Source organism: Pteropus vampyrus, unplaced genomic scaffold (assembly GCF_000151845.1).
Source record: "Pteropus vampyrus isolate Shadow unplaced genomic scaffold, Pvam_2.0 Scaffold75, whole genome shotgun sequence".
Taxonomy (NCBI): Eukaryota; Metazoa; Chordata; class Mammalia; order Chiroptera; family Pteropodidae; genus Pteropus; species Pteropus vampyrus.
The window spans coordinates 1,622,889-1,637,293 of NW_011888856.1; the positions used below are offsets into that span (position 1 = coordinate 1,622,889).

Genomic DNA, 14,405 nt, shown 5'->3' on the forward strand with positions numbered 1-14,405 from the left:
AGCACAATGAATGAGAAAAAGAAATAGATCCAGACACATTACTGTGAAATCTTGGAGCACTAAGGATCAGGAGCATGTTCTCAAAGATTAGAAAGGAAAAAGGAAGCTACTCAAGGAACATGAATCAAGAAAGCATTTAACTTTCATCAATATCGTTGAATGCTAATGCTACAAGAAAATGGAAAAATTCTCCCCAAGATTCGAGGGAAATGATTTTTAACTTAGATTTCTGTACCCTGCTAAACGGATAATTAGCAATAAGTGCTGAGTAAATACATACTCTGTGTCACAAGCAGGGCTAAGTAAGCAATTGTAAATAGCAAATTTATGTAGCCTCAAGCAGGCCTTTGAAATGGAAAAGATAACAAATATCCTGAACAGTTCAATATCCTAAGAGATTTTAACGTGCTAGAAAGAGTGATTAAATTGAATAAGGTCAAGTTTAAAAGTTCTTTCTTATCTCTCAATTACTTTGCTTTCAGGTACACTGAAAACATTGTAATCATGTTGTGAATAAGGGTTGGGCCTTGAAAAAGGCTTTCTTTTAGCATCTGCCAAATGAAAGCATATGTATCTTATTTACTTATTTAAATTAAATTTATTGGGGTGGCATTGGTCAATACATTATATAAGTTTCAAGTGTACAATTCTATAATACAACATCTATATATTGCATTGTGGGCTCATCACCCATAGTCTGGTTTCCTTCTGTCACCATGTATTTGGCCCCCTTTACCCTCTTCACTCCCCCCACTCCCATTCCCATCTGGTAACTACTGTCGTCTGTGTCTGTGAGGTTCTTTGATCATTATTTGCGTTCTGTTTTCTGTCCCACAGCATAAGTAATCTTGAAACGTGTTCACCAAAATATATTCAGAACAAAGAAAGTGAGAGTCTTGTTCTACTCCATCTGGGTAGACCATGCCTTTGTTCATTTTACATTGAGCAAACATATTAGATATAAAAACTGCCATGGCTCTTGTAGAGCTCCTGGGCTAATGGGAGAGACAAACAGGCAGAGAACTGATAATAGCGCTTGATGTGCTTACAGAAGCACACTTCGGGTGTTGTTGGAGCTTGAAGGAATGAAATTACATAAGAGATTTAATTTGTGAAGGATCTCAAGGACTGAATAGGACACTAATAGTGGAGGGCATTCTAGAAAGAGGAAAAGATCTTCACATGCTTGATATACAGCATGGGGTTTTAGAGATGAGTGAATTTTCTTCTGTGCTGGGAAGATTATATAGTAGGGGCTCTGCGATAGTCCTTCAATGAAGCCACAAAATTTAGAGGCAAAGTGTAATGATTGCCTAACACCCACCTTATGCCACTGTGAGCACTTTAATGGGTGCAGTGATTCAGCAATAAAATATTACTGTTTAATATTTACCTTAGAATTTCTTAGCATTATTATCAAGGGACAATGGGAATATTATGTAAATCAGGCTTGGAAAAAGCCTTTTGAAAAGTAAATTTAGAGAAATCCATAGTTTCTACTGATACCAAAGAGGTTGTATCTTTAGAATATTATATTAATATCTACTGAAATTGTTTATATTATTTTTTCAAACTTTTTGGTTTTAAAAGCATTCATCTGCTTTTCCATCTCACATTTAAAAATTTCCAAATAGCATAAATTATACTGATGTTTTGTTTATGACATCAATACAAACATTATTTATGTTGATGAACTTCAGATGTTCTGACATGAATAGACACTGACGTGATGCGTTTTTGTACCCTGCTTAAATTAACTACATTATTTTCTCCATTTGTAGTAGAGTGGAATGGCAATTGACTGGGCTCCAGTCATCCAAATTTATTTCATTTGGAAACTGAAATGCTTATTTCCCCTGAGCTTTATTACAAGATGCAAAGGAAAAGAGATAAAAATAATAAATTGAATGTTCATTTTGGCAGCTATTTTAATTACCAATATTGTAAGGGCGTGTTTTAAATATAACTTTCTTCTTTCATGTCATATTATAAATAGAAAATTTCATTTCTCCTTTCCATGAAATGTATACTCTGGAAAGTGTCCAGGGCAATGTTAACCATTTTATAAGACAAATACCGAAAAAATGCTTGATAATCAAAATAATGCCTTATAAATGTTCGACTCATTGATTCTTGTTGATCTTTGGTAATCTGAAAAAAATCAACTTAAAAATATTGTGTTTATATTTCTAAATACCAAGTCTAATTATAAATTTTTTGTTATAAAAATTTAGTTTTAATTTTTTCCCCTGCATGTACTGATGAAAATAAGAAAATAAGCCAAAAATTTAAGTTATGTAAAATATCAGACCTATTTAAATGCTTATTATCATTTTTACATTTCTGTCATTTGGTAACATTCATGCATTATACTTGGTCACAGAAGAGTATTGTCTCTGTCTATTTGGGCTGCTATAACAAAATACCATAGACTGCTTGGCTTTTATACAACAGAAGTTTATTTCTCACAGTTCTGGAGGCCGAGAAGTCCAAGATAAAGGTTTTAGTAGATTTGGTGTCTGGTATGGGCCTGTTTCCTGGTTCGTAGATGTCTGTCTTCTTGCTGTGGCCTCGCTAGTAGGAGTGAGGGAGCACTCTGGGTTCCCTTGAATAAGGACAGTCATCTTATTCATAAGATCTTTGCCCTCATTACCTAATCACCTACCAAAGTCCCCACTTCCAGATATCATAATGGGCATTAGGATTTAAAATATGAATTTTGGGGGGACACAAACTTTTAGTCTATAGCAAGTACCTGTTGGGTGTCTAGAATTTTATTTATATTTGGGTTTTTCTTGAGCTTTAGATTTTTCACTTGTTTCACTCCATGCTTTTTGTATCATAGTTGTAATTTTTTCAACCAATATTTTTTGGACATATAGTTTTGCTTGATCTAAATTTTATAATTCAAAGATAAATTGCATTTGTATGAATCTTTTCCATACATTATTACATTTGATCCTTATACCAACCTTGTGAGGTATATTTTACTTTCAATTTGTGTAAATGAAGATATTGAAAATTGGATAATTCGATTTAAAAATTTACTGGACTTTAAGGTTTGCTCAGAAGATAAGACCTGAGAAATGGAATTTCTCTCCTAATGTGATGCCGTTAACTGCTACATGTGCTACCACGATCTGTCACCTGGACCATGGTTATAATGTCCTAACTGTAAGTTATTCTTGCCCCTTTCCAATCCATTTTCTTCTTAGCAGCTCTTGTAATAAAAACAAAGAAACAAACATTATCATAAATTATATCATGCTACTCTTCAGCATAAAGTCCTTTGTATTTATAGTATTATCCTTTTCTGGCCCCAGCCTAACATCCAACCACATCTAAGGGCACTCTTCCTCACTTGGGTACATGTCTGACACTTTCTGCCCTGAGGTTTTGAGCTTGCCATTCTCTCTACCTGGTCTGTACTTCTCATTCTTAAGGTCCAAGCTTTATGCATAAAACGATTAGGAATGTGGGGTCTCGACTCAAATTGGTAGTTAAATCCCACCTCTGGCTTACAATTCATCTGAATGACTTTGGAAAAATTACTATGCTTGTTTTTTTTGTTGTTGTTGTTTTTTTGTTTTTTATCTACAAATGGGGATAAAATAGTATAATATGTAGGAATCAAATGAGATAATCGCTAAAAAATGTGTAGCAATTTCCCAGTGCACTGTAAATGCTACGGAGATTTTAGCTGCTAGTGTTATTTTTACTATTGTTACTATTAATACTACCACTGTTGTCATCTTCTGAGTGTGGCTTTCTCTGACCACAGTTATCTCAAGAAGGAACACTAATTAGTTTTTATCATGACACTCTTTATCTGCATCATAGTCCTTTCATAACTTTGTAAGTACTTATTTGTTTTTTACCTACGTATTTTGTGCCCTTCTCACTACGACGTTGACCGGGACCAGAATGTGTTCTTCCCTATTGTCTCCCTAGCACTTGTCACTTAACTAACACATGTTTGGGAATCTCGCATGTATGAGAGAGTCAGAGACCCCACAATCGCGCGAGGTTCAGAGAAAGGGAAGGCACATGGGTGTTGAAGACATTCTGAGCTAGGGACGAGGTAAGGCGCCTTGTGGGCTTGAAAGGATCCTTGCAGGATGGTAAGAAAAACAGACATTTAGTCAATAGTTAAGTTTGCTCTGCCCTTCAGATAGTAGATAAGGGGAGGGGCTGAAATTTCTTTTGAGCCTGAAGCTAAAATTGCCTTTGCTCAAAGTAATCTGCATACCACTGAGGCACATCTTGGGGCGGTTTGTTCTGAACCCTGACGGTTCCCTCCTCTGAAACATTACAGAGGCTGCTCACTCAGCTTCAGCCATTCTAGCCGCTGTTCCTGAGAGCACATTCTTGCCTCAGGGCCTTTGCACTCACAGTGTCCTTGGCTTGGCATGTTTTTCCCTCAGATATCCCCGTGGCTTGCTGCTTCTCTTCATTCAAATACTTTGAAATGCAGACTTTTTTGTATCCTGGGCCAGATGGTATAATTCTTTTAAATGAGTCATAATAATTCCAGTTATTCGTGTTCATCTCAAATTTATATTAACAAATTTATATTAAAAAATTAGTTGAATAATTTTCTGTCTGTAGTTTTATTTCATTTTATTTATAAGAAATTTTATTCTCATATTTAGGCTGTACCCCAGGTGTTTCTACCTGCATGTGGAAGCCTATTCAAATCCTTCCAGAACCTGAATGAATTAACAATTTTCTTGGGAATATTAGCACAGTAATATTTATGTAAAAATGTAATATTTATGTAAAAATGTATATGGTAAGGAAAACATTTTATTAAAGCCACTTTTTTTCATATCTGCTGTTTGAAAGTTACCACGTCAGTTAGGTTCTATGTGTGTCTAATGAAGTTTATGATAGAATCTTTACCCTTTAGTCTACAAATGATAACAGGTAACAGTAATTGAGTGCTTATATGTGTCAGGCACTGTTTTAAGTGTTTTATTGAAAAGCTTACGTATATGAAAGGCAATGAGGACTTCGAGGCCGAGTGTCTTCACTTTCAGAATCTTGGGGTCTGGGAGTGGTGAACAGAGCAGAGGGTCTTGTTTAACGTTGTGAACCCCGGAGGGTGCTCTTCTCTGATGGCTCGACAGGTTTTCCCGTAGGGTCTCCACGGAGATTTGTGAGAAGGGCAGGGCTCCGAGCTCCTGGAGGAGGAACTTACACAGCCCAGAAGGAGCCGAAGCTGAGATAGGACCTTGAGCAGCTGGTCGAGGTGTGGGAACGGGAGCTGGAGCTGCTGATGGCCGGCCTGTCTGAGGAAGCGCACAGATCGTGCCAGAAGCCCACATGGAATGGGCAGCATCAGAAGTGCCTCCAAAGGGAACATGGTGCAGGACCAACAGCCGCAGGTGGAGATGACAGCCTTAAAGACACTGGTCATCAAGTCCGCACCACTCGGTCCCAGCCAGGAGCACTGCCTGAAGCCGCTGAGCCCCACTGAGGCTGGGTGCTGCAAGGGCCAGGAGCACCAGTAGCCAGGAGCACCATGTGCCACACTGTGGGATATGCTCTCGCCCTGGGAAGGCGGGAGACGGAAGGTGGGAGGCGGGTATGACCCCTTCTGCAGAATCCAAGGCCTGGAGGGAATCGTGCCCCAGGACAAGCCCAGTTCCTCCCTGGGAGGCGTGTGCCGTGTGAGAACTCTTGGCACTGGCGCAGGCCTCTCTGGAGGCCACTCACCTTCCAGTTTGTGGCTTTACACATGCCACCCACAGTGAGGGTGGCCGCAGTCAGACGCAGCAGTACCAACATATATGCCCACACCTGCCACTACTACCTCTGGCTCTGTCACTCCAATAGCCAAGATTACATTTTGCCATCATCTCGGGCCTGGATCACTGCAGTGTGCGACTTCATCACTTACACTTGCTACATCTAGCAGGGCCTGGTGCAGCAGAGCGTGAGCCAGTGTTTTTGGAAATCATAAAACCGCAAAAGGAAATGTAGCTAGTCCAATTCAACTTCCTTCCCCAGGAGGCCTAGGGCATTACCTGGGCCTGGAGCAGGGCTCTGGACTGGTACAAACATCTGCCCAAAGATGGACAGGCACACAGAAGAACAATGTCCTGGGAGCCAGCCCTGAGCCAGAAGCCAAACATCTGCCCAGGAGGGACAAATGTCTGGAACCTGGAGGCAGCATTCATCTGACATTAAATATCTGGCCCATGACGGAGGAAGGATAGACATGTCTGTATCTCAGAGGAGGACCTATCTTTCTTCCTCTTTGAGTTCTACAGCTCCCAAGGGAAATTTCAAGAAGTCACCAAACACCAGACACTTACAATGGAGAGAGGTAGTTCCCTTCCTCCCAAGTCAACAAGCTCTGTGAAGATCTGTAGTTACTATGCAATTCTTACTGTGCCTTCTGCCCTTTGCAGCTCCTTTGCTATTGTCTAATTCTTCCGCTATATAATAGACCTTTATATACTTCAAAATGGTAATCTGCCCCTTGGGGGTAAGTCCTGGCACTCTTGCGGCAAGGTCAGCCCCAATGGGGTGTCGCTGAATCAGTGAGGGTGCCAGCAGTGTTCACTCTTCACCCATTGCTCCATCTTTCCAGGTCCTGCAGTGAGCTCCTTGCTTTATCCATTTTATCTCCGGCATCGTACACTAAACTACATACGTTAAATATAATTTAAATTATATTATGAATTTATATAAATGAAAGAGTGAATAAACACCAGTGAGTTTACAACGTTGGTTCCCAAGCTTAGCGTGTACGGGGCCCCGGATCTAGAGGATTTTTTTTTTTAGCATTTTATTTTATTACTAGTTTCAAGTATACAGTACATTGGTCAGACATTTATATCGTTTATGCAACAATCCCAATGACTCCATCACCCATCTGGCTCTGCACATAGCCACTCCATGGCAGCTGCCTGCCTGCCTTATGCCGTACTCATCCCCACGACTGTCTCCCAGCTAGGATTCTGATACTGTATTTTGCTGTCGTCATAATCTCTTTTTATCTCTACTTCTACCCCACCACTATTGTGCTCTCTATTTTTCTTCTAAAACATTAAACCTTCAGTGACATTTACAAAGAAAGGTAAAAGTTGTTACATCTGACCTTTGTCCTAATATCTTTCATGGGGAGAAATGAGGAAAGACATGTTCAGCACCATGGGCAGAGGCCCGTATCCAGAATAAGACTGGGGTGAGGTGAGCTGCTGGGGAAGCTCCAAGGGGAATGATAGGATAGCAGAGAGGACCAGGGTGTTTGCCATGGACCATGGCAGATGTATCCAGTATCTTCTAGTCCTTGTATAATTGAAAAAGAGGATGATTAGGGGAATGAGGAGATACAGTCTTGAATTCTGGCCTAGGATGACAAATTGGAGTCCTAATAACCAATTTAAAGATGTAATATAGAATTTGTCAAGATACTATGGGGAATATAAATAAATAGTCATGGGGGATATAAATATTTCATATGTCCACGTGTCATGGTACTTTTTCTAGACCTTTGGCCCATTAAGCAAGAAGGCTGAGTTCATTTTTATGCTCCCAGCATTTTTTTCTTTGTGACATTGCCCATAATAAATGCTCAATAAATAAATGGTGAATTTAGTGGGATAAGGGACTTAGTCCTAGATCTTAAAAAGTATATAATCTCTTTGAAGATACTGAATATAATTATCTGGAAAGTTAAGTAAGAATACATGGTTGTTTGTGGTGAAGTACATAGCGAAATGTAGACAGTAATACTAAGTCCCTATATAATTCAGAGAGATGCAATATTATGAGACAGTTAAGATTAATAACTAATCTTGGAATTAATGGCCGGAATTCCAGTCCCTGCCCCATTACTATCTGGCTAGACTAGCTCGTGTATTACGTAAACTTGTCTGTGACTGGATTTATTCTTCTGTAAAATGGGCACATCAATATGTTCCTCATAGGGCTGTTCAGATTTAAACAAGAGAGTGAATGTAAAGTGCTTAATTTTATATGCTGGCACATATTAGGAATGCTAGGAAAAAAAATTACTTGGTGTAGGAGAGATTGAGGCCAGGTCCTGAAGAATAGGTAAGATTTAGGCAGGTAGGGAAGAAGGATATATATCATGAATTTTAGCTCTGACATTTAATTTGCATTGTAACCTTTGGCATGTCACTGAAATTCTGTGTCTACTTTTTTTTTTCCCTATGAAAAGGAGGTTGTTATAATCACAGTGCGTGGTACATAGTTTGTACTCAACCAATAACAGTTGCTCTTATCATAGATGTGGTTATTGCCATCACTGTCGTCGTCGTCATCATCATCATCATCATCATCTTCAGGGTAGGGGATGGATAAGAATTTGGCTCTCTTGGAGCTGAGGTTTCAGGGAATGGAGAGAAACAAGATTTATATTTAGGGAGGGGTCTGATGGCAAAATCTCTTCAAATTAAAGAACTACTAGAAAAATGGAAACCTTTGATTTTGATTATAGGGAGTTAAGCTGGCTACGGTGTCCAGGATATGGGATTTTCTATAGAATCATCATCTCGGGCCTGGATCACTGCAGTGTGCGACTTCATCACTTACACTTGCTACATCTAGCAGGGCCTGGTGCAGCAGAGCGTGAGCCAGTGTTTTTGGAAATCATAAAACCGCAAAAGGAAATGTAGCTAGTCCAATTCAACTTCCTTCCCCAGGAGGCCTAGGGCATTACCTGGGCCTGGAGCAGGGCTCTGGACTGGTACAAACATCTGCCCAAAGATGGACAGGCACACAGAAGGACAATGTCCTGGGAGCCAGCCCTGAGCCAGAAGCCAAACATCTGCCCAGGAGGGACAAATGTCTGGAACCTGGAGGCAGCATTCATCTGACATTAAATATCTGGCCCATGACGGAGGAAGGATAGACATGTCTGTATCTCAGAGGAGGACCTATCTTTCTTCCTCTTTGAGTTCTACAGCTCCCAAGGGAAATTTCAAGAAGTCACCAAACACCAGACAGTTACAATGGAGCGAGGTAGTTCCCTTCCTCCCAAGTCAACAAGCTCTGTGAAGATCTGTAGTTACTCTGCAATTCTTACTGTGCCTTCTGCCCTTTGCAGCTCCTTTGCTATTGTCTAATTCTTCCGCTATATAATAGACCTTTACATACTTCAAAATGGTAATCTGCCCCTTGGGGGTAAGTCCTGGCACTCTTGCGGCAAGGTCAGCCCCAATGGGGTGTCGCTGAATCAGTGAGGGTGCCAGCAGTGTTCACTCTTCACCCATTGCTCCATCTTTCCAGGTCCTGCAGTGAGCTCCTTGCTTTATCCATTTTATCTCCGGCATCGTACACTAAACTACATACGTTAAATATAATTTAAATTATATTATGAATTTATATAAATGAAAGAGTGAATAAACACCAGTGAGTTTAAAACGTTGGTTCCCAAGCTTAGCGTGTACGGGGCCCCAGATCTAGAGGATTTTTTTTTTAGCATTTTATTTTATTACTAGTTTCAAGTATACAGTACATTGGTCAGACATTTATATCGTTTATGCAACAATCCCAGTGACTCCATCACCCATCTGGCTCTGCACATAGCCACTCCATGGCAGCTGTCTGCCTGCCTTATGCCGTACTCATCCCCACGACTGTCTCCCAGCTAGGATTCTGATACTGTATTTTGCTGTCGTCATAATCTCTTTTTATCTCTACTTCTACCCCACCACTATTGTGCTCTCTATTTTTCTTCTAAAGCATTAAACCTTCAGTGACATTTACAAAGAAAGGTAAAAGTTGTTACATCTGACCTTTGTCCTAATATCTTTCATGGGGAGAAATGAGGAAAGACATGTTCAGCACCATGGGCAGAGGCCCGTATCCAGAATAAGACTGGGGTGAGGTGAGCTGCTGGGGAAGCTCCAAGGGGAATGATAGGATAGCAGAGAGGACCAGGGTGTTTGCCATGGACCATGGCAGATGTATCCAGTATCTTCTAGTCCTTGTATAATTGAAAAAGAGGATGATTAGGGGAATGAGGAGATACAGTCTTGAATTCTGGCCTAGGATGACAAATTGGAGTCCTAATAACCAATTTAAAGATGTAATATAGAATTTGTCAAGATACTATGGGGAATATAAATAAATAGTCATGGGGGATATAAATATTTCATATGTCCACGTGTCATGGTACTTTTTCTAGACCTTTGGCCCATAAAGCAAGAAGGCTGAGTTCATTTTTATGCTCCCAGCATTTTTTTCTTTGTGACATTGCCCATAATAAATGCTCAATAAATAAATGGTGAATTTAGTGGGATAAGGGACTTAGTCCTAGATCTTAAAAAGTATATAATCTCTTTGAAGATACTGAATATAATTATCTGGAAAGTTAAGTAAGAATACATGGTTGTTTGTGGTGAAGTACATAGCGAAATGTAGACAGTAATACTAAGTCCCTATATAATTCAGAGAGATGCAATATTATGAGACAGTTAAGATTAATAACTAATCTTGGAATTAATGGCCGGAATTCCAGTCCCTGCCCCATCACTATCTGGCTAGACTAGCTCGTGTATTACGTAAACTTGTCTGTGACTGGATTTATTCTTCTGTAAAATGGGCACAACAATATGTCCCTCATAGGGCTGTTCAGATTTAAACAAGAGAGTGAATGTAAAGTGCTTAATTTCATATGCTGGCACATATTAGGAATGCTAGGAAAAAAAATTACTTGGTGTAGGAGAGATTGAGGCCAGGTCCTGAAGAATAGGTAAGATTTAGGCAGGTAGGGAAGAAGGATATATATCATGAATTTTAGCTCTGACATTTAATTTGCATTGTAACCTTTGGCATGTCACTGAAATTCTGTGTCTACTTTTTTTTTTCCCTATGAAAAGGAGGTTGTTATAATCACAGTGCGTGGTACATAGTTTGTACTCAACCAATAACACTTGCTCTTATCATAGATGTGGTTATTGCCATCACTGTCGTCGTCGTCATCATCATCATCATCATCATCTTCAGGGTAGGGGATGGATAAGAATTTGGCTCTCTTGGAGCTGAGGTTTCAGGGAATGGAGAGAAACAAGATTTATATTTAGGGAGGGGTCTGATGGCAAAATCTCTTCAAATTAAAGAACTACTAGAAAAATGGAAACCTTTGATTTTGATTATAGGGAGTTAAAGCTGGCTACGGTGTCCAGGATATGGGATTTTCTATAGAATGCATTTCATTTCGCATCAATATTCTGAAATGAACTAATGATACCAGATTGCATTTTTACAATGGTCATTTTCTTTTGTGTGTGTGTGTGTGTGTGTTTTGTTTTTTTACCTTTTAAGTGAAGCTTTTTATTAGAAGGACACAAATTTGGGTATTTTTAATATACTGAAACCTATTGTGAGATACACAGAAAGAAGGACCATACTTTATTACTTGCTACTGTGACCACATGTCTTTGGCATTAAATTTGAAATGTTAAGTGCTTGATACAGAAAACTGCAGTAAAGCTCTAGGAATATTTTTATCGAGCCATTAGAAATCATATCTTTATTCCATAAAAGAAATCTTTGTCCTTTTGTTTTGGTATTCATATCAGAGTTAGTGATAATTCATGTAGTTTCAGCTAGTAAGAAGTATTTTTTAATTATTTTTTTCTCTCTCTCTTAGAACGATATCGCATTCAGAGTGAACAATTTGAAGATCTTTGGCTCATAACAAATGAGCTTATTATCCGCCTTAAAGAATATTTTGAAAAACAGGGAATCAAAGATTTCTCATGTTCTTTTTCTGGATCCGTGCCCCTTCAAGAATATTTTGAGTTGATTGATCATCATTTTGAGGTATGTATGATTAGAACCCACATCATTTATAATTTTTCAATGTATGAAAGAGAAAGAGATGCTACAGAGGTAAGAGTTGTAGGATACATGTTATTAGACTGTGTGCTTCAAGTTGTTATTCTTTTGTGGATGGCGGAATTTGTGAATCCGTCCCTGCCCTCTTGCTCCATTTGTGATCAGTTGCAGACAGTTCCAGAGTGGCTGCCTGGAGCTAAGCCTGTGGTCTGGCCTCACAACAGAACTGATTTAATTTTCCCACATGGGGGTTTAACCTTTGACCCCAGTAACCCAGTGTTGAAACTGTTCGAATTTATGGGCAGCCATTTGGCTAACTAATTCTAGCAAGCCATAAGTGAGGTGTGATTATCAAGTGATTTTTCCTTTTCTTTTTTAACAAGCACACAAGAACTTTTGCGTGTGAATGAGGGTTAACCAGATGAAATGTTCTCCAGTATCAGGCACAACAGGCACTTGGTAAATGCTGAATGACTAAACGTCTAAATAAATGAGATCTGGTGGTGACTTTGTTGCCTGGATATTTTTACTTTTCTCCTTCAGAGCCTGTTTTAGATTTTCTTGAGTATCTCAATGGTGTCAAATCTTCATCATTTGAAGATTAATTTGATATTTGGAAATAGTCAAGAGTCACGTTTTGTGAATGAATTGGACAGTGACTCATTGTTTTAAAAGTCCCACGTGTTGGAAAAAATTCACCAGGCTCTACTTATCTGCCTATAAGTAGACTCTATAGGCAATTCCAAAGGGAAATTTCAAAAGAATTTTAAACATCGTTCAAGGAAGCATTGGTTCCTGGAGTGACAATTTTTAAGGGATCGGTAGATTTTTGCATTTCAGTTTATAAACCATTTGGGGGCAGGGAGAGTGTCATGTAACCTGTCAGTCACCTGAACGTTCTACCTCATTTCAGTCCCTTTCCACATTCCAGAGGCATTGACTTCAAGCTATACAGACTTCTTTTAATAGTGCAAACATTTGGGGAACATTTCAGTGCATAAAATCCAATTAAAAATAACATGTCATTATGAAATAAAACCGAACTTATTTTGGGTTCCCTCATCTATGCTGATAATACATTACAGGATAGTATGCTTTTGACCAAATTGTGACATCAAAATTGTCAGTTTAGGGAATATATGTAGGTATTTTAAGGATTGAGAACCTTTGGCATCCTCTAGGTTATATTTTAAGAAATTTACTGGACAAAAGTAGGGTCTATTGTTTTGTGGAAGAGGGTCCACAGAAAGACTATATTAATTACATATTGTAATATTTAAAATAGAAATTGACTTTGTTTGACTTTAATAAATTCTGATTGACTGTAAATTTGACACACAGTCCCCCCCTTATTTGGCTAGTAAATCCCTGGAGTTTGCACGTCAAGGGCATTTCCTTTCTGGGGAAGAACTTAATGAATATCGTGAAGTATAAGCACTATTGTTTGTGACACAAATTGAAAGGAATATGATTATACTTCCTTTACTGGCCCCACTCTACTTTTTTAAAAAATTATTTAAAACTTTGAATCAAGGTGGCTTTTAGAATCCGAGTGTCCCTTAGCATAAGCTCTATGAAGGCAGGGATATTCATCTGTTTTATTTATTACTGTAATTCCTAGAACTTAGAACAGTGCTCGGCCCTGGAATCGATAAATATTTCTTAAATATTGAAATTCTAGCACATGAAAACATTTCAATCACTGCTAGTTTATGACTTTTGTAAAATTGAATTACAGTGGGTCGCATGATTTAATTTCTTAGAGTGTTCTATGACTTTCTCTAGCTTTCTTTTATTCTAATATTAAATTCAAAAGTTATAAGGAGTTATAGTGAAAAGAGTCATTTTTTTTTTTTTTTTTTTGAAAAGGGTTATTTCTGATTCTCATCCTCCAGTCTTCTCTTTAGAAGCAACTTTTGGTGTCTAGTTTCTTGTATATCTTTGGAGAACTATTCTGTGCAGTTAGAACTATGTTAATATGCAGTTTTCTTTTTTAAGTACATGAATGGTAGCACATTATACATACTATATTGTGTATATATATATATTTTGCTTTGTTTCATTCAGTGCATCTTTGGATAGCCTTGCACATCAGCATACCCAGTAATCCTGCAAAGTAGTCTTTTTTATTTATTTAACCTGTTCTTATTGATGAATATTTTGATTGTTAATAATAGCTTACTATAATAGAAGAGGTCAAACAATTCTATCATGAATATCCTTGTATGGACATTAACTTTTGCAAGCACATCGCTAAGATAAATTCTTGGAAGTGGGATTGGTAGGTCAAAGGCTGTATGTTAGAGAGCTTATTTGTATTAACTTTTCTGTAAACTTTGCCCATGTTTATGTTGGACTGTTGCTCTTTTTCTTAATGACCTGTATTAGGTTGTGGTCCTTTTCTCATTGATTTGTAGATACTTTCTAGATGTTAAGGGCATGACTTTTCGTCTGTGTGGTTATTGCTATTATTTTTGCACTTTACTTTTTGTCTTATTACTTATAATGTTTTTCATTTTTTTTTTTAACCATATAGAATTAATTTTTTTAGTTAATTTATCACGGGTGTGTGTGTACGTGTGGGG

General features: G+C 38.4%; 1 protein-coding gene across 1 annotated transcript in view; it reads left to right on the plus strand.

Moving 5' to 3' along the window:
- BBS9 (Bardet-Biedl syndrome 9) overlaps positions 1–14,405 on the plus strand; it is a 396,362-nt gene that overhangs the window by 186,880 nt on the left and 195,077 nt on the right. The window contains exon 17 of the mRNA XM_011362511.2: positions 11,633–11,805. Coding sequence (XP_011360813.1) covers positions 11,633–11,805 — 173 coding nt within the window. The remainder of the gene's footprint in view (positions 1–11,632; positions 11,806–14,405) is intronic.